This window comes from Caretta caretta, chromosome 3 (genome assembly GCF_965140235.1).
Source record: "Caretta caretta isolate rCarCar2 chromosome 3, rCarCar1.hap1, whole genome shotgun sequence".
Classification (NCBI taxonomy): Eukaryota; Metazoa; Chordata; order Testudines; family Cheloniidae; genus Caretta; species Caretta caretta.
Genome location: NC_134208.1, coordinates 196,135,391 through 196,159,371, shown reverse-complemented (window position 1 = coordinate 196,159,371; position 23,981 = coordinate 196,135,391). Strand labels below are relative to the sequence as shown.

General features: G+C 42.2%; 1 protein-coding gene and 1 long non-coding RNA gene across 6 annotated transcripts in view; both read right to left on the bottom strand.

Moving 5' to 3' along the window:
* Positions 1-1,182: 1,182 nt before the first annotated feature.
* Positions 1,183-4,507, bottom strand: LOC142071650 (uncharacterized). Its single transcript, XR_012667868.1, has 2 exons — positions 2,363-4,507; positions 1,183-1,692 (listed from the first exon to the last, which is right to left on the bottom strand). It is a non-coding gene; the product is annotated as an uncharacterized LOC142071650 (long non-coding RNA).
* A 1,673-nt stretch (positions 4,508-6,180) lies between these two features.
* The window catches only part of PELI1 (pellino E3 ubiquitin protein ligase 1), a 163,138-nt gene continuing 145,337 nt past the window's right edge, over positions 6,181-23,981 (bottom strand). For all 5 annotated transcript variants that reach the window (XM_075127216.1, XM_048842686.2, XM_048842688.2 and 2 more), the window contains exons 2-7: positions 21,500-21,644; positions 20,378-20,507; positions 17,415-17,516; positions 9,790-9,987; positions 9,496-9,684; positions 6,181-8,539 (exon numbers count right to left, since the gene is read on the bottom strand). In XM_075127216.1, coding sequence (XP_074983317.1) covers positions 7,973-8,539; positions 9,496-9,684; positions 9,790-9,987; positions 17,415-17,516; positions 20,378-20,507; positions 21,500-21,570 — 1,257 coding nt within the window. In that variant the 5' untranslated portion in view covers positions 21,571-21,644 and the 3' untranslated portion in view covers positions 6,181-7,972. The remainder of the gene's footprint in view (positions 8,540-9,495; positions 9,685-9,789; positions 9,988-17,414; positions 17,517-20,377; positions 20,508-21,499; positions 21,645-23,981) is intronic.

Here is a 23,981-nt window from a genome sequence, read left to right as displayed (position 1 = left end):
GGGCTTGGAAAACTAGCACAGAGTGGTAGAATCGCATCATTATGCAGGTCTGGGATGACGAACAGTGGCTATAGAACTTTCAGATGCAGAAAGCCACCTTCCTGGAACTGTGTGCTGAGCTCACCCCAGCCCTGCAGCACACCACCATCTGAATGAGAGCTGCCCTCTCGGTGGAGAAGCGCGTGGCAAACGCAGTGTGGAAGCTGGTGACTCCAGACTGCTACCGGCCAGTTGCAAACCAGTTTGGAGTGGGGAAGTCGACCGTTGGGGCTGCATTAATGCAAATGAGCAAGGCCATTAATTGCATCCTGCTGCGAAAGACTGAGACTCTTGTGAATGTGCATGACATTGTGGATGGTTTTGCAGACATGGGTTACCCTAATTGTGGAGGGGTGATAGATGGCACGCATATTCCAATTCTGGCACCAGACCACCTTGCGACTGAGTACATCAATTGGAAGGGGGTACTTCTCCATGGTTTTGCAGGCAATGGTGTATCACCATGGGCATTTCACTGACATTAATGCAGGGTGGTCCGGAGAGGTACATGACACACATCTTTAGGAACATTGGCCTGTACAGAAATAAGATCACCATAGGGGAAGTCAAAATGCCCATGGGAGACTCGGCATACCCCTCAATGCCATGGATCATGAAGCCGCACACAGGAAACCTAGATAGCAGTAAGGAGCTGTTCAACAACAGGCCAAGTAAGTGCAGAATAACCATTGAATGTGGGTTTGGCCAATTAAAGGCACGCTGGTGATGCCTATATGGCAGGTTAGACCTGAATGAGGAAAATATACCCATGGTTATAGTCGCATGTCATATGCTGCATAATATTTGTGAAGGGAAGGGCAAATGGTCTACTCGGGGGTGTACTGCCAAGGCACAACGCCTGGCTGCTGATTTTGAGCAGCCAGCTACCGGGGCTATTAAAGGGGTGCAACATGGGGCAATAAGAATCTGAGATGCCTTGAGGCAATGCTTCAAAGATGAAAACCAGTAATGTTTGTTGCTATGCTTGGGACTGCAATGGTTAATTACATTTGGTAGGCTAGAAAGCAGTTGCGATTGTTAAGGCCTCAGATTCAATGTAAGGAACTAATGAAAGTGCCTATTGATTTGCAGGTGCCATGAGGGAGCATACCTTGCTTGGAAACAAATAAAGAGTGCTTATAATTTAAAAAAAAACCTTTGCTTTTATTGCCAAATAAACCACAACACCACACAGAAAAACACACAGTTGGTGGGGGAGAAGGTACAGGGGGTGGGGAGAGGGAGAGCTGATTTTCATAGTTGAATATAGGTCCAGCTTTCATTTGAAAAGCTGTCTGTGGGGGTGGACTGTAGAGAAAAGTGCAAAGTGCCAGAAGGTGGAAAGGAATGCGCACGGGGCGTTTGGGGAGGGAATGTGCTGAAGGGGAAGGCGGGTATGCATCTGCTCAGTCTGCAGTGTTATGAGAGTCTGGAGCATGTTGGTTTGATGCTCTAGAAGTTTAATCAGCCTCTCTGTGGCATCCCTGTTGTAAGAATCCTTCTCTTTCCTGCTTTTCGCTTTGCATTCAGCATTTTCTACCTCTGACCGCTGCACCACCACCCAGAATTTATCTTCCTTGGTCCATCTTAGCTGTTTTCTTATCTTGCGCAGATGCTCTGCTGCTGTTGAGGGGTTGGTTCTCAAGGTGAAGTCTGGAGAGGCATAATTCACAACAAACAGAAGTGCTATTGTCAATTACACACACAGCATTGAAACAGTAACATTAATACACTGCTGGTAACAAAACTATCACTTTCTCTGTGACCATAGGCAAGCACACACGGGGCAGAAGACCCCAAAGAATAGCGAGTGAACCCAGGAGCAGAGGCCTTGTGTATTGCAGAAAAGCAATCTGAAAAGGTCGCAGGGCACTTATGGGGGGCAACACTCTAACTTTCCCACTGTTTTCCACAGGCAGTGGTCACTATGGAAGATCTCACTCCTGAGGGTAAGCAGGGAAGAAAGGGTATATCTGCTACACGCTTGCGGCTTCTGCCCCGGTCCCTCTGTTGCTTGCCTGCGTGCAGCTTTGGTCCCTGCTCAAGTAATTGCAGAGTGGCGTGCGAAAGTGTCTCTCAATGGGGAAAGGAACAAAGCAGCTCTGCCAAGGAACCTCTGGCAAAGAATTGCTGAGTACCTCCAGGAAAGTTTCCTAGAGATCCCTCTGGAGGATTCCTGTGAAATCTTGGAGTGCATCAACTCCCTGTTCCACCATACTGCCTAGCTGTGCAGGAAAATGCCCAGCACACAGAAACAAAGCCAGCCATCTACATTTCTCTGCCCTTAACCTGCTTCAGAACATCACAAAGCAAAACCACTTACTGGGGGTCTCCTCTCCTGCTTCTGGCTCACCAGAGAGCGATTGCAGAGACTGGCTAAACACCTCTGGAGTAGAGAACAGCTCCTGACTGGATGTGTCACAGGGCTCCGCATTTTCTTCAGCCTCACATCTTCATCAATGACTTCCACCTCTGGGTTAGGTCCACTTTCCACTGGCTCCAGACCCGCCAAAGTATCCACGGTGCTCTTTTCAGTGGAGGTGGGGTCACCACCTAGGATAGCGTCCAACTCCTTATAAAAACAGCAGATTTGGGGCGCACCATCGGGGTGATGGTTTGCCTTTTCAATGCTTCTTTCCACTTGTGCTAGCCTTTAGAAGTATGCACTAGAAAACACCTACACCAGTGGTTCTCAACTCATCTAGTTATTTGCCTAGTATTACAACAGACTACATAAAAAGCACTAGCAAAGTCAGTACAAACAATTTTAATACGACGTGTTCTATTGCTCTATGTACTAGACACTGAAATCTAAGTACAATATTTGTATTCCAATCAATTTTATAATTGTATGGAAAAATGAGAAAAGCAATTTGTCAGTAATAGTGAGCGGTGACTCTCTTGTACTTGTATGTCTGATTTTGTAAGCGTGTAGTTTTTAAGTGAGGTGAAGTGGTGGGTGTTACCCAAGACAAATCAGACTCCTGAAAGGGGTGCAGTAGTCTGAAAAGGTTCAGAGCTGCTGACCCCCACACACAATTTGTGCCTGGCTATCGTGGGCAACAGGGATTGGTTTAGGGACACAACACCAAAAATGAAACTAAGTGTATGTCTTCACTGTTAAAAATCTGCAGCTGGCCCATGCCAGCTGACTTGGACTTGCAGGGCATGGGCTAAGAGGCTGTTTAATTACAGTGCAGATGTTTGGGCAGAGCTCTGGGACCCTCCCACTTTGTAGGGTCCTAGAGCCCTGGCTCCATCCTGAGCCAGAGTGTCAACATCACAGTTAAACAGCCCCTTAGCTGGGACGGGTCAGCTGACTGTTTTTAATTGTGGTGTAGACATACCCTTAATGACAACACTCCATTGGCTGTTACTAACAAATACATTCCCTTGCCTCCAAACCGATTGTGTTAAGAACCAAGGTTCCAGGGGGTAAAGTTTTGAAAAGTGCCCACGTGACTTCAGAACATAAATCTCATTTCAAGTCAATGGGCCTTGGTGCCTATATGCATTTTGAAGGATCCTAAGTCACTTAGGCACTTTTGAAAATTTTACCCCCAATGGATTGGGCCCAATTCCACATTCATTTTACAATTTGATTACACAGCACGTGAAACCTTAAGAAATTGGTTTCAAAGGACAATGTAAAGCCCTCTGAAAGGACTCTAAAGAGAGACCAGTCAAGACTGCTCCATCTAAAACTAGAGCAACCAAATAGGTTTTGGTTCACAGGCATGAGATTTAGGGCACTGTGTCATCTGCTTCATTGTTCTTAAGCATACAAGAATCCTGCAGTTAGAGAACAGGACACATGTCAACACGTTGCCTGCTCACATGAACAGGAGTGGCAAAAGCCAACACACTCTCGGAGGTTGGAAAGACAGCATGCAACCTGTCGCAGGGTCTCCGATAGATTTAATATAAGGCTGCACAGCAAGAGTTTGTTCTACCCAAGCTGCAGTTCTCATCCTCATTCAGAAGTGTTTTCTCCCAACACCAGAAGAGCAGCGTGGATAAAAATGTGATCTTCTTAAAGCTATAAGCATAACTAAGCTGCTGCCAATGTGTAACATTCAGGGCAACAAACAAAACACATTAAAGTCCATTGCATATGGAAGCGCTACTGTAATCGTGAACGCCCCTACTGCCAGCTTCTCTCCCACAAAACACAAAGACTATGCTGACACTTACGGCAGCATGTAGAGTACACACACTGCACACTTAGCTAGCAGAGGTATAAACGGCAGCATAGGTGGTGAGGCACTGCTCAGGCAAGTAAAGACATGCCAGAACCATAGGGTACACACCCTACAGGGCGCTCTATGAATCCAAACAGTGCCTCCCTTGTCCACACTGCTATATTTAGCAGTGTAGTGTCCCACGGCGGGAGCCTTTCCCAGCTGCTGAGAGCTGCAGGAGCCTTTCCCCACCTCCTCCCCCTGCCAGAGCCTCTCACTGCCCCGTGTGGATACAGCCTGCTTTCCACTGCAGTGTGTAGCTACGTGTATCCTCCACACTGCAAGTGTAGTCACCAAAGGTGAACATGTCACCCTCAGCTCCCTTTATAGTTTGGAATGATTTTGAAAAAGGTACCTATACAAAGTGATTTAATGGCAAACTTCTTTAAATTTTTTCAATAGTTTCCTTCTCCGATTTTCATATCCTCACTGCCAGCACCAGAATCAGGACTAGAGGGAACAATCATCCTTATTGATTACGTGGAAAATGAAAGTTTTGTTGTTGTGACGCTACACCCCATATTCTTCATAGAAATATTATATGATTATAGCAAAACTATGATGTTTTGTGCACGATAAGGCATGAGAGATATCATTGGAATGGTTATGATCTGCTGAATATGATTATCCTATTTGTATGCATACATGATTTCTGTATCTAAAGTTAGGAATATTGACTATACATCTGTACCACAAAAGCGTTTGCACCTGGGGAACGCCCACCAGACAGAATGCAATCAGTCTGGCTGGTTAGACTGACTAGATGGGGACCAGTCAATGGACCATTAGGGAGAACAATAGGTCTTTGAAGATGCTAATCTCCCACCTTCCTGGGATACTACAAATGGCCTTTGATACATGGCTGCTTTGACACTGCAGGGTCTTGTGATCATGTCACCTGGTACTGGACTCCATGATAGAATACCAGTATTCTTCCACAGGCCCGGGGGGGAAGGGGTGGGGATAAGGGAAGAGGAAGAGACAACACCACTGGAAAACAACGTGCAAGACTGCAGTTTTGGGTTTGCACTCCTAGGGGGTGTGTGCACTGGGAGTATCTGGGCAGTTCCTTAGCTGACACCTTTCCATGCAGAGCTGATTTCAGTGTCTGTCTTTCTGTTCTGAAGCTGGGTGTGTCCCTACCTGTGTGTGTGTGCTGGAGGAGGCTTGAGGGCCTGGCTCAGCAGGACAGTATAAGGGAGCCCAGGCTGGTGCCCCAGGGGGCAGAAGAACCTGTCAGTTTTATTTTAAAAGCTGGTTTTGCTGTAATTAGGCTTTTACTTTTTACTCAGACCACATTGGAGGTAGCAGTCAGATATGCCCAAGGAGATGCAGAGGGAGGTATGCCTTTTTACCTCTGCCTGGATTTCCACTTTGGAGTCTGGGTGCAGTGCAGAGCTGTACCGCCCATATTGTCCTCCTCTGAATGAAGTGCCAAGGAGGGAAGATGGCGAGTAATCATCACTCTTTCTCATCCTTGCCAAAATTTGGAGGGAGATCCCCTCCACGTGGAGGGAGGGAGGGAGGTGCTAGTCAAGCCATGAACATGCCAAATCTCAAACCCCTGATGGTCATCTCATCAGATTTCTCTGCTCTCAATACAAGTGAAACTAACATGCTTAAAGTGAAGGAGATATTTTCTGAACAGTCATTTTTAAAAGTACCGTAACCTTTCCATCTTTGTTAAATCTTTTCCATATGAGCAGAAACAAATGCAACAGAGCAACAGGCAACTCTGTAATTTCTATTTTTGAAAAGTGTTTACTCACATAGTTTGAATAAATTAATTTGAAAATAAAAATTGAACTACAGTATATATAGTCTGAATATAAATGATTAGAACTACAATACAGGGATTCCTTGTTGCATAAGTCTCATTACTTAATGCATGAAACCGGAAAAATGTCAAAATCAATTATATTTCTTTGAAATGGTGTAACAGCAGTTACTTATACATGACAGCTACTTGAACTTATAATACAGGTTTCCTGACACATACATTTCCTGAGTGAACCAAACAATATATATACGTATCTTTTTAAAATGGAGAAAGAATTCTTGACAGAAAATAATTCATGACTTCTAAACACAATTCAGTTTGTTTTTATCAAGGAAAGTTCAGAACAGCTTTGTGATAGGATAAATTAAAGCTATGCTACAGAGTACGGGAATTTGCTACTATCAGTTTATACCGTACATATTTCCAATCCAAAGTAGAGAAACCAGTTTAAAAAGCTAGTTTAAAAAAAAGCTTACCTCAATCCTAAAAGGATTATTTGAATGTTTGTCACAAAGCATGGTGGATTAGCCTCAAATTCCATGTAATGCACTGGCCTTTTCTGGTAAGGGATTGGTGGTGGTGGCGGGGAGGGTGGAGGGGCAAAGAAAGAGGAGCATTTTGAGGGAGGGATATTGAAAGTGAGACTAAAAACAGACTTAATCAGCCATGGTGTGAGTAACTTTTCTGCAAGCTTCCTCCACCTCAAGCGCCATGAATACAACTCAATCTCAACTGGAGCTCTTCCTGAGCACAGACTGCCAATTGTGCCAGTTTACATGATGGTTTGGGGATGTGGACAAACATCTTAGCTCCAAGGCTGCAATGTCTTCAATTGTCACCTAAATACATATTTGTACCCAGCTCTGTGGAGCTGAAAGGCAAAGTGTATGAAGCCAGTGTGCCATCTACCCACCCTGCATACAAATTAAGGGATTAGACTAAAAGCAGAATGAATAATTTTCTTTAAATTGAACACAGCTTTCTGGCTAATTCATGGCTTTTTTCTAACAGTGAAGAACAGTTGAGTCTTGGCTGTTCGTTTTTTGTTGTTTAAATAAATAAAAACCTCAAACATTGCTAATGGTAAATAAAAGATTAGTTAACAGAAGGAGAAAAATCCTTAACCTAGTTTAAAATTGCATATTCAAAGAATCAGGTAAATGTTTTCCTGTGACCAGTTCTTTTATTATAGTCCTACCCAATGGACAGACATTTTAAAAAGTCCATCATAATTATCTTTTGTGAGTTTAAAGCATATTTTTACACCAATGTAATTTGCATTAATTTTGTTTAAAAAGCATTCGGCTACTCTAAGAACTCAATAGTACTCTAGATTTTAAAAAGGTACTTCTACAGTTTTCTTCTAACCTTCCTCCATCAAGGACTATTCTATGCATCCAGTCAATGGATTTCACACACTACTACCATGCTCTTCCTCTATCAAAATGCCATAAGATAATTTCAATAATAAAGATAAATAGAAAAAGTTAATATACATGTTGCTATATTTTACAATGTTTGCATCCAAGCTGTAAACTAATGTCCTTTGAACTGACCACATTTACCCACAGTTATACACCGCCCCCCCCAAAAAAGCAACTTTTAACACACCAAGGACATGTCATTCAAAAACATTAAATTGAAGGCATTGAATTTCGCTATGCATAAATTCCCTCCCCTTCTCCAAAAGTAGACATTAAACAAAGTCAGGAACTTTCCCTTTCCTCCCCATAATCTCGTTGTTTCCAGGCTTTTCCTCATCTAGAAAGGGATTTAGCTGCTATAACAAAACAAAAAAAAATCTTCATTTTAATGCAAACTGTCAAAACCCAGAGAATATGAAATAGACAGTTTGTTTAAAATCAGAATTGCTTAGCTTATAAATTTAATGAAGTCCTGAGAGACACGCGTATTAGTCAAGAGGTCCTTGGAAAATAAGTCTGATGTAACCCTGTTCGCCAGCCAGCTGATGTGCACAGAACGGACAGGCTGCATGAAAAGTGTGAGTACCATGAGGAAGAGGAATTTGGGACCAATATGCAGTTGTTTTTTCTGAGCACACATGTCCACATGGGCTGAACGCATGAGTTGGAGGTCCTGCATCTACATAAAATCCAGCTTCACATCCAAGCCACAGAGGCACATAGGGGCCAATAGAGCGGCACATGGGACATTCTCTATCCTTCCCATCTCTTTCCTCTTTGTTTCCCCAGTTGTGATAGCCGTGTACGTGGCCACAGTTCAGATACACCCACGGTTGCTTTTCATCTACAACATCTTTCTTCTTCATACTAGGAAATGCTAATGTGTTAAACCCTACAGGGCACTGAGGCCTGGCGGCATTTATTTCTTGTCTTAGAGCTTCCAAGTGCTTCACCGTAGGAGTGCGTGAAAGGCCTTCGGCAGTTCGCCACAGCATCGTTGCTCCACACAGATCGATTAATGAGCCATCTTGGAGTTGGTTGGTTTCATTCTCAACCTGGGATGGAAATGCACAGAGATCACAAAGTTACTCAAACTGGCTGTATAGATTTTGAAGAAAACAACTGTAAAACCTGGCTAGGGAGCTCCGGCCAAGAGTTTCAACTAGCAGTGATTTTGGGTGCTCAATCTGAGATCTGAAAGAGCTTGATATTTAGAGGGTAGGTGCTCAGAATTATTTGAAAATCAGGCACCTTTAACTATGTCTCAAGTTCAGGACCCTAAAACTGAAGCCACCAAAAGCACCCACATGCCTAATCATCATGAGCTCCTTCCTAATCATGCATCCAGCTAAGTCGATTAAAGAAAGAGCAATAGTTTGCCATGGGAGCAAGCAACATTAGTTTTAAGTTAGTAGTAGTGTATGCAAACAAACACACAATCAGCACACCATCTCTCCTAAACAAATGCACCACAACTTAAAACAAGTAAAACATCTGATTTAAAAAAATTTTTACTCAGGAAAAAAAAAGTCATATCAAGACAAGTCTGGTTTTATATCTCATGCATCTTTCTAGAGCAAGGTTTACATTACATTAACTCTGAAACATCCAAAGAACTGTGGGAATTCCCCTCCCCCACAAAATGAGAAAAATGTGAGTAAAGATGCAAGTGAAAAGGGAGGGTTGGGAAATAATTTTAAAAACTTTTAAAAAGCCCACATCATGATGTAGCAAAGCTTCTACTGCTCACAGACCAACATGCTAGACTGGGCCACTAAATTTAGCACAGCAGTGTAGACATACAATAAATGAATGATTTAGGGCCAGATTCTGCCAGTCTTACTCGGGTTGAGTAGCATCTTACTCCATGAGCAGTCACTAAAAACAGAGTAAGGCCCTATACTGTTTAAGTCAATCAAGCATACTCTGGCCCTTATGTAGCCCTAGGTACAGCCTTAAACAATGTATCTGTATCATATATGCAGCATAAAATGTTATTCACTACACTTACCATTTTTCCCCTCTGCTGAGCTGATCTGGTTTCACGGAGACTGAACACATTTCCACACACAGATATCTCCCTCCATACCCCTGGTTTGGAGTCTTCAGTAAATCCATTGCGCGGATGCATAACAAGAACTCCATTTGTGGTTAACCCATCCATCTGTCCATCGGATGTCTTCCACTTGGCAGCTTTTTCCTAGGAGGAATGACAAAGACAGAACTTCCATTCATCTGTTATTCTGAGGTATAAACTAGTTTAAATATAAGCCTGCACTCAGCTGGGAAGAGAATGAGTCTTTACCCCAAGAAAGATGTTTTTCGATGAGTCAAATCCCGCAGCGTATATTCTTGCTGTAAAAGGAGGGTTCCGTTCACATATGATTCTGCAAGCAAACCTTGATATAGTGCTCTGTACGGACTGTGTATCTGAATTACTCTGACTTCCAGGAACAGTATCTGTCACTACGAAGTCTATAGGGCTTTCTGTTGACCGGCCAATCTGAGGAGGGAAAAACACACGACTTAGAAGCTACAGTACAAAATATTTAAAACTTAAACGTTTTAAAGTGGTCAAGAATAAACCATGACCTTTCAGAGACTAAAGACATTTTACCACCTGAGACTAACCCCCTCTGAACTGGTAAGTTATTCCACCTCTAATTTGATTGTAGCGTTGCTGTAGCCATACTGTCTCATAAAATGGGACCAGTGTAAGTAAAGTAAGATATCTTTTATTGGATCAGCTTCTGTTGGTGCAGACTACAAGATTTCGAGCGTCACAGAGCTCATCTTCAAGTCTAGGGAAGGTAACAGAAGTGGCTAACCCAAATACAAGTTGGGGCAGATTGTTAAGCATAACAGGTTCACACATGCTGTAGGAGACCTCTTAAAAAGTAGGAGGCAATTAAGAGTTGGCAGTGCAGTGTGTTACAAATTGTTGTAAAGCAGTCTCTCAGAGTCCATGGACTTTAGCATCTAGCAGAGTTATGCATTTAAGTTCCCAGGTTTGCCTTTTGAAGGTGTGCAGGTTTCCTTTGAGGATGAAGATTGAGAGGTCAGATGTGAAGTGATTGCTTTATGAAAAGTGTTTGCCCACAGGTGATATGGTATTTTTGTCTTATTTTTCTGTTGGAGTTCATTTGAGAGCGTAGCAATTGATTTTATGCACAGAATAGTCGAGGTACACCACAAGTTGCGATAAGATTCATGGGTTTTATATGTGCCAGACAGGTGTATTGTGGGTGATATTAATCATTGTAGCAGTGGAGATATGTCTGATGGTTTTGCATCTGTTGTCACTTTGAGTTGGTGTGTCCCGATTGGTGGGGAGCTAGCTACTGGATGAGCAAGACAAAGTTGGACGGTTGTTTGAAGGCCAGAAGCAGGGTTTGGGAAAGATTTCGTTAGGATGTGGTCCCCATCAAATATGGGTTATAACTGTTTGATGATACCCCATATGGATTCTAGTGTGGGGCTTTAGGGGAAACTAGGGGTAATACTTAGTCCTGCCTTGAGTGCATGGGCCTGGATCAGATGATCTCTTGAGGTCCCTTCCAGTTATATGGTTCTATGTGGTCAGTGGGTTCCCCTCCTTGTACTGAAGCAGGTTCTCCCAGGGTATTTTGGTGACCCTTTCCATGATGCAATCTACTTCTCCAGTGGAGTGCCCTTGTTAAGTGAAGGTTGCAAGTATGTTTAGGTGTGTATCCCAGACTTTGTCTGGAGCAAGTCCTGTATATTGTGTGCCTGGCTGTAGATAGATTTCTTAACGTGTCTCGAATGGTTGCTGGATCCATGAAGGTAAGTGTGGTGATCCAGGGATTTCTTGTATATAGTCATATGTGGGGTTCCATTGTTGAAGCTGATCATGGTGTCCAGAAAGTTGATGCTACTGTGGGAGTGTTCTAGAAAGAGACTGATGGACGGGTGTCACACTTCAGGTGGCTGACTTTCTATCAATCAGGACCTTCCACAGAAACACAAGGGGCTCATTTCCCTTGTCTTCCTTCATAAAAGATCTTTTCCTAAGCAGGTCTCTCACCTATATTCCATTTCCAGGTATTTCAACTTGTTGGTTGAAGGAACCATCTTTCTCAGCTTGCAAGAGCCTGCCCCTTGTGTCTGTCTAGTGATAGATACCAGACATGACTTCTGTCTTGCTTATGTCTTCCAAAGTTCAAGAGACAGGATGACCTCATGCTGTTTTCCCCTTCCTATGCAATTCCGATTCTCCTGTACATAAATGGGGCTTCCACTGTTTTGATTCCACCATACTTAATTTACATAGGAGACAGGTATATAGCTGTGACATTGCCTCCTGTCTGGGAGAGACCTGTTACCCCTTTGTTTGGGCACAAACTGTAAAGCTGAATATCAGTGAGTACCCATAATTTCTTATATAATGTTAATACATACACAGTAGAACCTCAGAGTTATGAGCACCTCGGGAATGGAGGTTGTTCGTAACTGTAAACAAAACGTTATGGTTGTTTTTTCAAAAGTTTACAACTGAACATTGGACTTAATACAGCTTTGAAACTTTACTATGCAGAAGAAAAAAATTTATAGTTTACGTTTAACAATACTGTACTGTATTTGCTTTTTGTGTGTCTGCTCCTGCCTGTTTGTGTACTTCTAGTTCCAAATGAGATGTGTGATTGACTGGTCAGTTCGTAACTCTGGTGTTCATAACTGAAGTTTTACTCCATTTCACAATGACATTAATGACCAATGTGTTATTAAATTTCAAATATATTACATCACCTTTTAAATAAATATCATGACACTAGTGTGGGAGCTGTAGTGAGTAAGTCATGCCGGATAAGAATTGCTGACACAGTAGTGAATCACAAATGGGCCCATGTCGCAATGGGTGATGGGAAATTTCTGAGGGCGTTTAGGTTATCTGTCCGGAAGATGAACACATCAGTGTATCTCAGGTATATCATTAGTTTCACGGCATATTATTCCAGAAATTCTTCTCCGAGGTGGTCCATGAAGAGGCTGGCATGCTGGGGAGTCATCCTAGAATTCATGGCTGCTCCCCTGGTTTGGACTAACATGTTTGTTGTTAAATGTGCAGTTGTGGGTGAGAAGGAAAAGGATGAGTTTGGCAAAGTGTTTAGGGTGGATTTTTGAGCGTTGTGCATTGTCTTCTAGGCATTTGAGGCAGGCAGCAATGCAATCATGGTGAGGGATGTTGGTGTACAGGGAGGTGACATTCACATGGCAAGAGTGTGTGTGTTCTGGGGGGTCGTTAATGTCATGGAGTTACTGGAGGAAGTCGGTTGTGTGTGTGGTGTGGTTTAAAGGCTGTTTCTATGAGTCCTGATACTTCTTCAGTAAGAGTTCTATGGCGAGATACGATGGGTCTGCCTGGGAAACATGTAGAATCTGGGGTGGTTTGTGAGGGATGAAGTTGGAGAGTTTTTCTTGGAGTTGTTTGGGGAAGGATTTGATGGTAATTTTAAATTCCTGTACGAATTGTGGTGTGGCATCTTAGAATTCATTATAAAAAGAGGTGTTAGAGTTGTCTGTTGGCCATGATTAAAGACTACAATGGTATCCCCTTTGGTTGCAGGTTTGACCACTTTCTGGTGGCTGGATTTCAGATACTGTATTACTATCTTCTCAGCAGTAGAAAGATTGGGGGAACTGCAATATTTGTTGAGGATTTCAGAGTATCTTTTCCTGAAGCAACCAATCTAATGATTTAGTGTGTAGTTTCCTCCGCTGTGGGACATCCAGTCAGATTATTTCTTTTTCTTATCTTATTCGGTGGGGGATGTGATAGTTGTGGGTGGCGTCATCTTCACTGTGAAAGAATTCCTTGAGGCACAGTCAGCGGAAGAATTCTTCTAGTTCTCCACATGTTAGTGTGGCATCACGTTCTATGTTGGGGCAGAATTTAGTCCTTTAGAGAATGATACTTTAGTTTCAATTAGGTAGAGTCTGATAGGTTGAGGATGCTGAGGGGCTGTGTAGCATCCACGTGCTGGGACCTGCTGTCTTGGGTTCTCTGGAGTTGTTGTACCTGTTCCTCTGTTGGATGGCTGTCAGCTTTTTCTTCATCATCATCATTTTGGGTTTTCTGCATGATCTTCAGGTACGTTTCTTGGGATTTTTTCCCCTTCCAGTGTGAGATTTTTGTTTTCGTTTGAGATAGTCCCTTCTGGAGTATGTAAGGTGCAGGAGATGGTTCCTTGACGACCTCTAAAATTTGGTTTATTCAGGAGGCAGAAAGCAGCCAATAGAATAAAAAACTGTAGTGAAGTCAGATGTGACAGAACTTCCCCCGGGGGCAGTCGCATCAGAAAGGTGAGTCCCATTATCTAAGTCAGCAGATCAGCAGCTGCAATGTCAAAATAGTGGGAAAGTGATCCCTTTAATCATGGTGGGAGGGGAATGATTGAGCCCCTAATGGCTGCATGAACCCACCATATGTTCCAATTCTTGACGCCAGGTTTAGGACCTATTGGAAATACAGATTAGAAAGAATACCTGGAACATGTGAGTTCGCCCTCCAGTTCTGATGGGGCATTGGAAAGCAGGGTCCTTCTTGTTAGGAGAGACAAGGTACAAGAAGCTTGCGTTTACAATGAAATCCCTGCCATAACAGAACAACATTTGGGGCGGGGGGGGGGAGGGAATCTACCTTCAGTGCATTTGCTGACAAGGTAGTTCCCCCTCTTCTGGTTGCAAACAATTGGCTGAATTAGGTCTTCAGTGCAGACCTATTCAACACACCTGAGTATGGTGGGTTTGCTTGAAACTGACTATCCTGTCAAACAAGTCATTGGGTTTGTTACAATGCTTGAAGAGTTTAAAGGGAAGTTTTTACCCTATTGCATCCAGGATGTTCAGATAGCCAGATCCAAATGACTGGGGTGCTACTGAATTCGACAACTTGCTGCCTGAGCTCTCCTATTCCATACCCATTTATGGAACTGACAGACGACCCCTCTCTCCCAATTTTCATGGTATAATGGATTACATTACTACAAAAGCGAGAGAAAGACTAGGCACTTGGGGGTAGTCAATATATTTCTTCTATTGCATGTACTCTGCTTTCTAGGCAGGATAACCCATCAGTCCACATGGACTGCCACAGGTGATTTTAAAGAAGCCTGCCTGAAGAACATTTTTACAAAGATAGCTTATTTGTTCCCCCTCTTTAGATGACCTGTGGAATTACAGACCAAAAATCAATCAGACTAACTTCAATACCAGAAAGATACTGAAACAAATGACTAAACAATCAATTTTCAAGCATCCAGAGGATCATAGGGTGATAAGTCATGCCAAATTGACCTCATTTCCTTCTCTGATAGGGTTACCGGCCTAGTGGAGGGGGGAGGTGTAGACATGATGTACCTTGATTTTAGTAAGGCTTTTTATAGTCCCAAATGACAATCTCATAAGCAAACAAAGGAAATGTGGTCTAGGTCAGTGCTACTCAAGTGGTGGTCCGTGCACATTGGGAAAAAAAAATTGCCGGTCCCCCACATCAGACAGCTTGAGAAGCACTGGTCTAGGTGAAGAATTATTATAAGGTACCTAGTTGGGGAAAGGAGAAAAAAAAAAAATCACTCAGTATTTATCAGTGGTTCACTATCAAACTGGGAGGATGTATCTAGTGGGGTCCCGCACTAGTCAATATTTTCACTAATGATTTGGATAATGGAGTGGAGTATGCTTATAAAATCTGTGGACAGCACCACACTGGAAGGGATTGCAAGCCAGGATTAGAATTCAAAATGCCCTTGGAGAACTGATCTGAAATCATCAAGATGAAATTCAACAAACAAGTGCAACGAACTACAGTTTGGAAGGAAAATAATCAAAATGCACAAATACAAAATGAGGAATAACTGGGTAGGCAGTAATACTGCAGAAAAGAATCTGGGGGTTACAGTGGATCAGAAACGGAATATAAAACAACAATATGATGCAGTTACAAAAAAGCCCAATATTCTAGGAGGTATTAACAGGAATGCTATATCTAAGACACTGAAGATAATTGTTCCTCTCTACTCAGCACTGGTCAGACCTCAGCTGGAGTACCATGTCCAGTTTTGGGAACCACACTAAGATGTGAACTAACTAGAAAGAGTCCACAGGAGAGCAACAAAAATTATGAAGGATTTAGAAAACATGACCTGTGAGGAAAGGTTAAAAAACCAGGCATGTTTAGCCTGAGGAAAGACAAATGGAGAGGGAGCTGAGAATAGTCTTCAAACGTATTAAGAGCCGTTATAAAGAGGATGGGGATCAGTTCTTCATGTGCACTGAAGGTAGGACGAGAAGTAATGTGCTTAATCTGCAGCAGCAAGGGAAAGTTAGGAAGTTTTTTTCCCTAATGTCTAGCCTAACTATAAAGATAGTTAAACACTGGAATAGAGTAGGAAGGTTGTAGAATCCCCGTCATTGGAAGTTTAAGAACAGGTTAGATAAACACCAGTCAGGTATTCTTGGTCCTGCCTCAGCACAAAGGGATGGACTAGATGACCTCTTGAGATCCCTTCCAGCCTTACATTTCTATGATTCTGTGTTGGGAATCATTAAGAAAGGGATAGATAAGACAGAAAATACCATGTTGCCTTTATATAAATCCATGGTATGCCCACATCTTGAATACTGCACACAGATGTCATCGCCCCATCTCAAAAAAAGATATACTGGACTTGGAAAAGGTTCAGAAAAGGTCAACAAAAATTATTAGGGTTATGGAACAGCTGCCATTTGAGGAGAGATTAATAAGATTGGGACTTTTCAGCTTGGAAAAGAGAACATAAGGGAATATGATAGAGGTCTATGAAATCATGACTGGTGTGGAGAAAGTAAATAAGGAAATGTTATTTACTACTCCTCCTCCTAACACAAGAACAAGCGGCCACCAAATGAAATTAATAGGCAGCAGATTTAAAACAAACAAAAGGAAGTACTTTTTCACACAACGCAGTCAACCTGTGGAACTCTTTGCCAGAGGATGTTGTGAAGGCCAAGACAAAAACAGGGTTCGAAAAAGAACTAGATAAAGTTCATGGAGGATAGATCCATCAATAGCTATTAGCCAGGATGGGCAAGGATGGTGTCCCTCACCTGTGTTTGCTAGAAGTTGGGAATGGACAAGAGGGGATGGATCACTAGATGATTGCCTGTTCTGTTCATTCCCTCTGGCACACCTGGCATTGGCCACTGTCGGAAGATAGGATACTGGGCTGGATGGACCTTTGGTCTGACCCAGTATGACTGTTCTTATGTTAAAAAAACCCGTTTTGGTAGCTCAGTCATGGCAAATTAGTTTAACTTCAACACAGAATTCAATCACTGGAGAGAAGGAACAAACCCTCATTTTTAAAAACAGAACCCTTTCCTTTTGAGGAAAGCTGTAAGAGATATTAAAAGTATGCTGTGGGTCCAATTCTGTTTGAATACGCAGACTCCACTGAAGGCAATGGAATGACTTTGGATTTACAGTGGTGTATCAAAAGTGGGCCCTACATGCCAACATTTCACAGTACAGAACTCACTCAAATATTATTAGACTTTCTTGAAAAAGTTTGTGCTGTTTTTTCATAGCACAAAATAGTTATTGGTCCAACTAGTCACACTTGCATTTCCACTGCACCTACTAGTGACTGATTCTCAAAGCACTTTGTAAGCAAGATCTTAGCTTCAAGCTCCCCCTGTGAGACAGTTATCCCTTAGTCTCTATTTTACAGAAGACAGATGAGTGAAGTGACTGGCCACAGCCATAAAGGATGTCTGTGGCAGAATGAAGAGTAGAACCCTGCTCCTTGTCCTGGTGGATTAGTCACAAAAACGTTTTACCTTCAAACACCGAAAAAAATTTGAGCGAGAGCACGTCTTGTGCCATTTTCTTGTAACGGTAAGAAAAATATATACTGCACATGCTTTACATACCTGAAACATATCAGTGTTGCTGTCATGTGTATATTCAACCACCACCGTCTGGGCCCGAGACAAGGTATACGATATGCTATGTTGGTCCTTGTTGCTTATTGCCTATAGAAAATTAAAATATATATTAAAAATAAAGAATATCTGAGCATCACAAATGAAAACAAACACTAGTCAATTGACAAAGAGGAACAACCCAAGTAGACTTATAGTAGTTAGACTGATAAGTCAATGTGTTATTTTGTAAGTTAAAAGATCGCAAGAAAAAGGCACAAAAATTGTGGCTTCGCTGTAGACAGATACTGATTTTAAACATGACACTCACACAGTACACCGTCTGAGTCTTAATTTAATGGTCTTAATTTAATTTTTTAGCAATCTAGAGGTTTTGCATTTTAAAAAACAATCAAGGATATCTTGGTAAAAACCACAGCACTCAGATTTCCCAGACCTGGCACCCTAGAAAGAATGTGAGTGGAGTACAGTAAGCATCAGTGTGCATTCCATGAGCTGTGCTAAGTCCATGAGAGTTGTATATGGCCCCCAAACTAGAAAATTCAGTGTTTTACTATCACCTGCAACCCACTTAGTTATTTCAAATACTATTCAGCTTTGGAACAAAGAGGTGATATTTATCCAAGCTATGATAAAAAGTGTGAAGTAATCAATATGAGCCATTAGGTAAATGCTCTCCTCTATGGCTATGCAAGACATGGCTATGCAAGACACCAACATCTAGAGCTCTGGGGGAGACTGAAGCCACCTCTTACAGGGATATGTACAGACATAAGTGTGGAAGGAGCTTTCTCTGTTTAATTCTTCCTCTCAATAGCTGCTGACAGTTGCAGTCCTTGCATGCTCCCGGTTAACACAGTTACAAGTGGTGGGGCCGTGATCCTCCTCCTCCACCTCATCTAGTGGAGTTAGCCAACTGTGGAAGAAAGTACATGCTACCCACTCCCCATAAGGAGGTGCTGCCCCAGCAGATTAGAAATTCTGCAACACCTTGTAGAGATAGTAAGTAAGCTATGTAGCTTACAACAAACATTAAGGGCCAGACTATGCCAGGCTCTTGTGTAGGGGCATGGAAGGTGGGGAGTGAGGGTTCAAAGGACTCTCTTTACCATGTACTCTCCCCCGTTCAAGTTCCAGACACAATCACAATCACGGCAATCTGGGAAGTGCAAGTCTGCTCCCTTCTAGCAGCCCTGGAGGAACAATCCACAACAGAGCATGGCACACTGCGAACACGCCTCCTGCACATCTACAGAGCTCTGGAAGGGGCAGTGCCTTCTGAGTCCCAACCCCTCCAGAATTTCCCCTGGCTGCTGCAGCTTGGCACTGCCCTCATTGGTGGGCTGGATACAAACTCTATGCTCAGGTCTAGGAATATAGCCAGCCTTCTGTTGTGCTTGATGACTGCACAAACTCACAGGTGCAAATTTGCTAAAGATGTGTCACTGTTCATACACCAGAGTTAAAAAATAAAATAACGCAGGACTGATCCAGAAACAGACCCAACTGGTCCCTTCACCACACTGAAACAAGACACGTGTTATGTGACAGACACATTAGTCATGGCTAGTGTTAGACACACTTTGGCCTAGATACAAAAGATGCGAAGAATGATTAAGCATGGCAAAGGCTAAAAATACTAGCATTGCATTTGTAAAACCTCCACATCCTGACCTTTTGCAACAGCAAAGGAGGGGTGAGAGGCGTGGATTTTATTTTAACAGCCCTTTTATACACTGTGATATCATGGGGTGATTAGTAAGCTACCTGGACAAAAAGCAGTAAGTGCTGCTAGCAAAGCAAAGGAAATGGAAATTTACTCAACACAGGATGCAAGATATCTAGCAAAATACATTAAACTTTCAGTTTGTCAGCCAGGGTTTTGGAGGTTTGTGCCATTTTTGACTTGCAAAACAATGGCTAGTTGTCTATAACTGAACAAGTAGGTCTTCATAGTCTGCTTGTGAATGAAGTACTTGTGAGGCTGGAGAAATAGTGAACTCAATAGGAGCTGTGAGCACATCAACTGGATTACAGCATCAGAACCAAACCCCTCTTCTATACTTCTCCCAAATTAAAAAAGCACCCAGCTATTTTATGTAATTCCCTGAGCTAAAAGGTGTATAAACTGGTACTCCCCATTGTCAGAGCATTTAGAGATACTAACAGTCAGATCCTATAGCCCTTACACATGAGAGTGGGACCACATTGGCTCCACTGTGTTTAGTCATAGGCCTGAATCTGAAACGTGCTGAATACCTCCTGCCAGGCTGCTAAGCATCTTCAGTTCCCATAGATTTCAGTGGGAGCAGTGGGCACTCGGCAGCTCGCTGAAAATATTCTGCATTTGGCAGGATTGGTTCCACTGCAAGTGCGCATGGAGCCCAGACACAGTAGTTATCACCTTTTACACTTTAAGCTTCATCAGTGCTCCTTCCTAGGTTTAAAACCTTCCCCGCTCTTTCTCCTAGGGAGAATCTTACACTTGATTTTAAGCCCCTTGCAACACTTTTTGTGAAACAGCTCCTTTCACCCCTTCCCCATCTGTGGCTGACCACCATCACCAGTGGACTGAGTAGCAGGTGTATTCGAAGTGCACAGCTCCAGATGAAGCACAGACCTATCTCTAGTTAGACAGACTGAGAAAACAGGAAATCTGAAGTACACCTTGGTAGCATGTTCTGGAGGAAAACCAAACAATATGACCAGCTTAACTCTTAGTAGTTATTTGTGTTATGTGGTGAGGACTGGGCACTGGATTTGTGTTAAATGGTTTCTTTTTCAGTAGGTGAAAGGCACCAACGGGACAGACACCTCCCAACCATTTCCCACACAGAGCCTGATGCGTCCAATACCAGTTTTACATCTGGGTAATTACACTGAGCTCAGTAGATGTACACTGGTGTCAAAGAGCAGACTCTGGCCTACAACTAACGAACTGTCAAACTTACCTTTGCTGCTTGAGGAGTGCAGGCAATATGCACGGTGCTGGGTTTCACCCCATTTGCCTTGGGTCTTTTAAATAAAGCAAACCTACTTTTCCTTCTTCCTCGATCTCCATTTGGCAGAGAGCCATTATACCTGTGAAAAAAGCCATTATGCAGATAAAATATATGAAGAAATAATGGTTTTTAAATTAATTTGGACCAACTGCTAAACAAGTATTGTGTTGTAATCTAAAAACCAAGTTTCACTGTAAACAATCTTTGTGGTAAATAACGTATTATGAAAAAAGAAGCCGCTAGACAGCTGCACAGGACTATAAGCTTGAGAATAGATGAATATGGTATACAGACATCTCTCTGGGTGTACAGAATTAAATGGTGCAGTCAGAAAAACAGATGGAGAAAACCATGTGTGCACGTTTAGGGCCCAATCCTGCTCACACCAACGTCAAAGGGAGCAGGAGCAGGCCCTAAGCTGGTAAATGTGTAAGATTTATTGTTACAAGTAGCATTATCGTCAATTTGCTTGTATAACAGAAGGACGACTCCTATGAGTAACACTTACTGCAAAAGGACTATTTTTTCCAGAGAAGATCTCAGATAAATAACAAACACCCCTTTCCTCTAATTAGGGCTTACTTCGACTAGGAGAAAAGATGTTTTTTACAAAGTATGTTTGTTAACATGTTTTAACACCCTACTGTAGACAGGAGCAGCCCCCACAGATCACATTGTACTGTAACACATTGGCTGATCAATTTGCCTAGTCTGCACTAGGATTCTAAAATACATTAGCTAGCGTGCTTTTAATAAAACCTTGTTTATCCTAGTCTAGACAAGACTTTAAAAAGGAGGATTTCCTTCTATGTTATCAAAGATCCTGTCTTTCCAGCCACAGACTGGGATCTCTGAAGAGGTCATTAGTATGCTGGGTGTTTAATACCACATAGCTTGCCTGGCCTGGAAAGCAAGAGAATGGAGCTGGAAATCAAACCCAGGTCTTCCACACAACAGTTCAAAGCCCTATCAAAGCCTCATGTGATTGGCTCACTTTTCATTGCAGAGGCACTGCAGTAATCTAACATTTGACCTCACTGCTATGCACTCATTTCTAAACAAGACACTTACCCTAATACAATCAGTTCACCATATTTTACTGGTGTTTTAGATGGATGATTTTCTTGATCAGGAGAAAACATGAGCTTAGTTAGTGACTTCTTCTCAAATTCCAGTTCTCTGATCAAGAGCCTTGGCAGACTTTTTTCATTATTTCCTGTAAAATAAAGGTAAAACAAATTAGCAAGATGCCAAAGAAATTAGTTACTGTCTGCAAATCAGCTATACACAATGGCTTAAGTGAGCCTGCACATCCAGCATAACCATATACTGTTCCACATGTCTATCTTTTGGCCTGCCAGACCTGCTGCAGTAGTGGAATCATTTCATATACACTATTTTCCCATGTTTCAGTTGGTCTTGAATAACTGCTTCTGCCATGTATATAAAAGAGCGTACACAATTCCAGTTACTTGAAGGCAGTCTAACTCCTGGAATCACCAAAATATAGCCTAGAAAGAGGCTAATTTAAGTGTGGTGATAGGGTCTAATGTTGCCATGGCAGAATGAATCTGCAATAGAGTTTTCATTTACCCTTCCTGATTATTTAACATAAGTGATGTAGAACTGCACTAGATATGCTTGGTGATGCTTTAGGGTAGACCCTCAAGACGGGAGGTTGCCTAGTAAGAAGACTAGAATGAAGAATATATTTTCTGATCATTAATTGTCCATGAGCACATAAGTTTTATCAAATATATTTGTGTTCAAAATTATTTGCTGAATAATAATTCTTGCGCTGTTGAGTGTGAGCAGTTAAGTGCAAGTATTTGATACTACAGTAAGTTTTGACTGGACACAGAGGTCACATGGTATTGCTTCTGTCTCCAGACAGGATGAGTTTAATTCTTAGAACCTGACTTTTAGTGTAAATACCTGTGATTAAAGTTTCACAACTGTTTTACCACAGATTCTCTAAAATTACCTTAAAATTTGTTGTTTTTTTGAAATTTCCCTTCCAGTGAACTTATTCACTAGAGCTACTTCTGGACAGAACACAGGGGATATGAATGCAGACACAGTGAACAGCCTGTTATTTGCAGAAAAAGCCCTGAATTATTCCCCCACATCTGTTAATGAGAATAATTTCTGGTAGTACAGGTCTCATACTTCTAAGGAAACAGACAGGTTAAGTGACTTGCCCCATAGAGACTGAGTAACAGAAGAAGGATCTGAACTCCAGAGTTCCACATTCTAAACTCAATCCACTAATCAACGATCGCTCAACTCAACTCACGCACTTGATGTAGGCGTTTGTGCAGGTAACAACCTTTATCATCTTCCCATCCCAACAAAACAATCAATAAAATAAATGATTGATTATTTGTATTACTGTAGCACATGGGAGCCTTGGTACTTGCACAGAACTTCACGTGTTTAAAAGCTCCTTACAAAGCCTAAATCAATCCTCACATGCCTGAGACAGGGAACCGTTATCTGCATTTGACAGATGGGGAAACTCTGGCACAGTGGATTAAATGACTTGCACAAAGCCATTCAGCAAGTCAGCAGCAGGGCTTGGTGTAGAACCCAGGTGTTCTGGTTCACGGTCCCATGTTCCAACCACTAGACCACACTGTCTAAGGTGACCCAGGTGAGACCTTAAATCTTTCACTTGAAAAACTACAAAGGAAGGCAAAAAAACTTGTGACAGAATATTTAATCTGAAACACAGGGTGAAAAAATGTCCCAAAGTAGAACGTACGTACATAGCAGTGACAAAGCCAGCTAAATTAAAGACTTGTTTGAACGCTCACAGTAGCCGTTTAGTCTCTCTTGCAAAATACCATGAACCCTGAATGGGAGTCAGGTGTTCAGCACTTAAGTGATGCTCAGCAATGCAGGATTGGGCCCTAACGAAACAAAGCTTTGAATGCCTTTCACAGCTTACTGGCAAATATTTAGATGCTCTTGATATTAAGCCCAATTAACCTAGTCCCACAAGTCACCTGTTGATGTGTGTCATAAATTATGTTACAGGTAATTCTCACATTTGGGATTGAGAGATTATCCAGTATTTATTTATTCTGGGGGTGGGGGTGAGGAGTCAAATTAAAGTCAGTTCATTTTCAGTCCATATACAAATAATGGATTTAAAACCTTACCTTAATGTTTTCAATTACTTGATTTTTGCCTGCACACAGCCCAGTAACATAAGGTCATATCTAGTAACATACTGAACGAGTCAATCGTCCAATTATGGGAGACCAAAGAATTTAGGGCAAAACATTTCAAACGTAAGTGCTTAAGTAATTTGCACCACCAGCAGCTCTCATTAGCTTCAACTGGAGCTACAGGTGCTCAGCACCTGTTGAAAATCAGGGCACTTTTATTTAGGAGCCTAAGCATGGATTTAGGAGCTCATTTTAGGCACTTAGGTTTGAGACTATTGGCCATGACTCCTTAGGAATTCACATGCAATGAAGTCACAATCCAGAAAGAAAACCTGCCTGCTGGTTTGATGATCAAAGTTAGTACAGGCAGGCACGTGGGG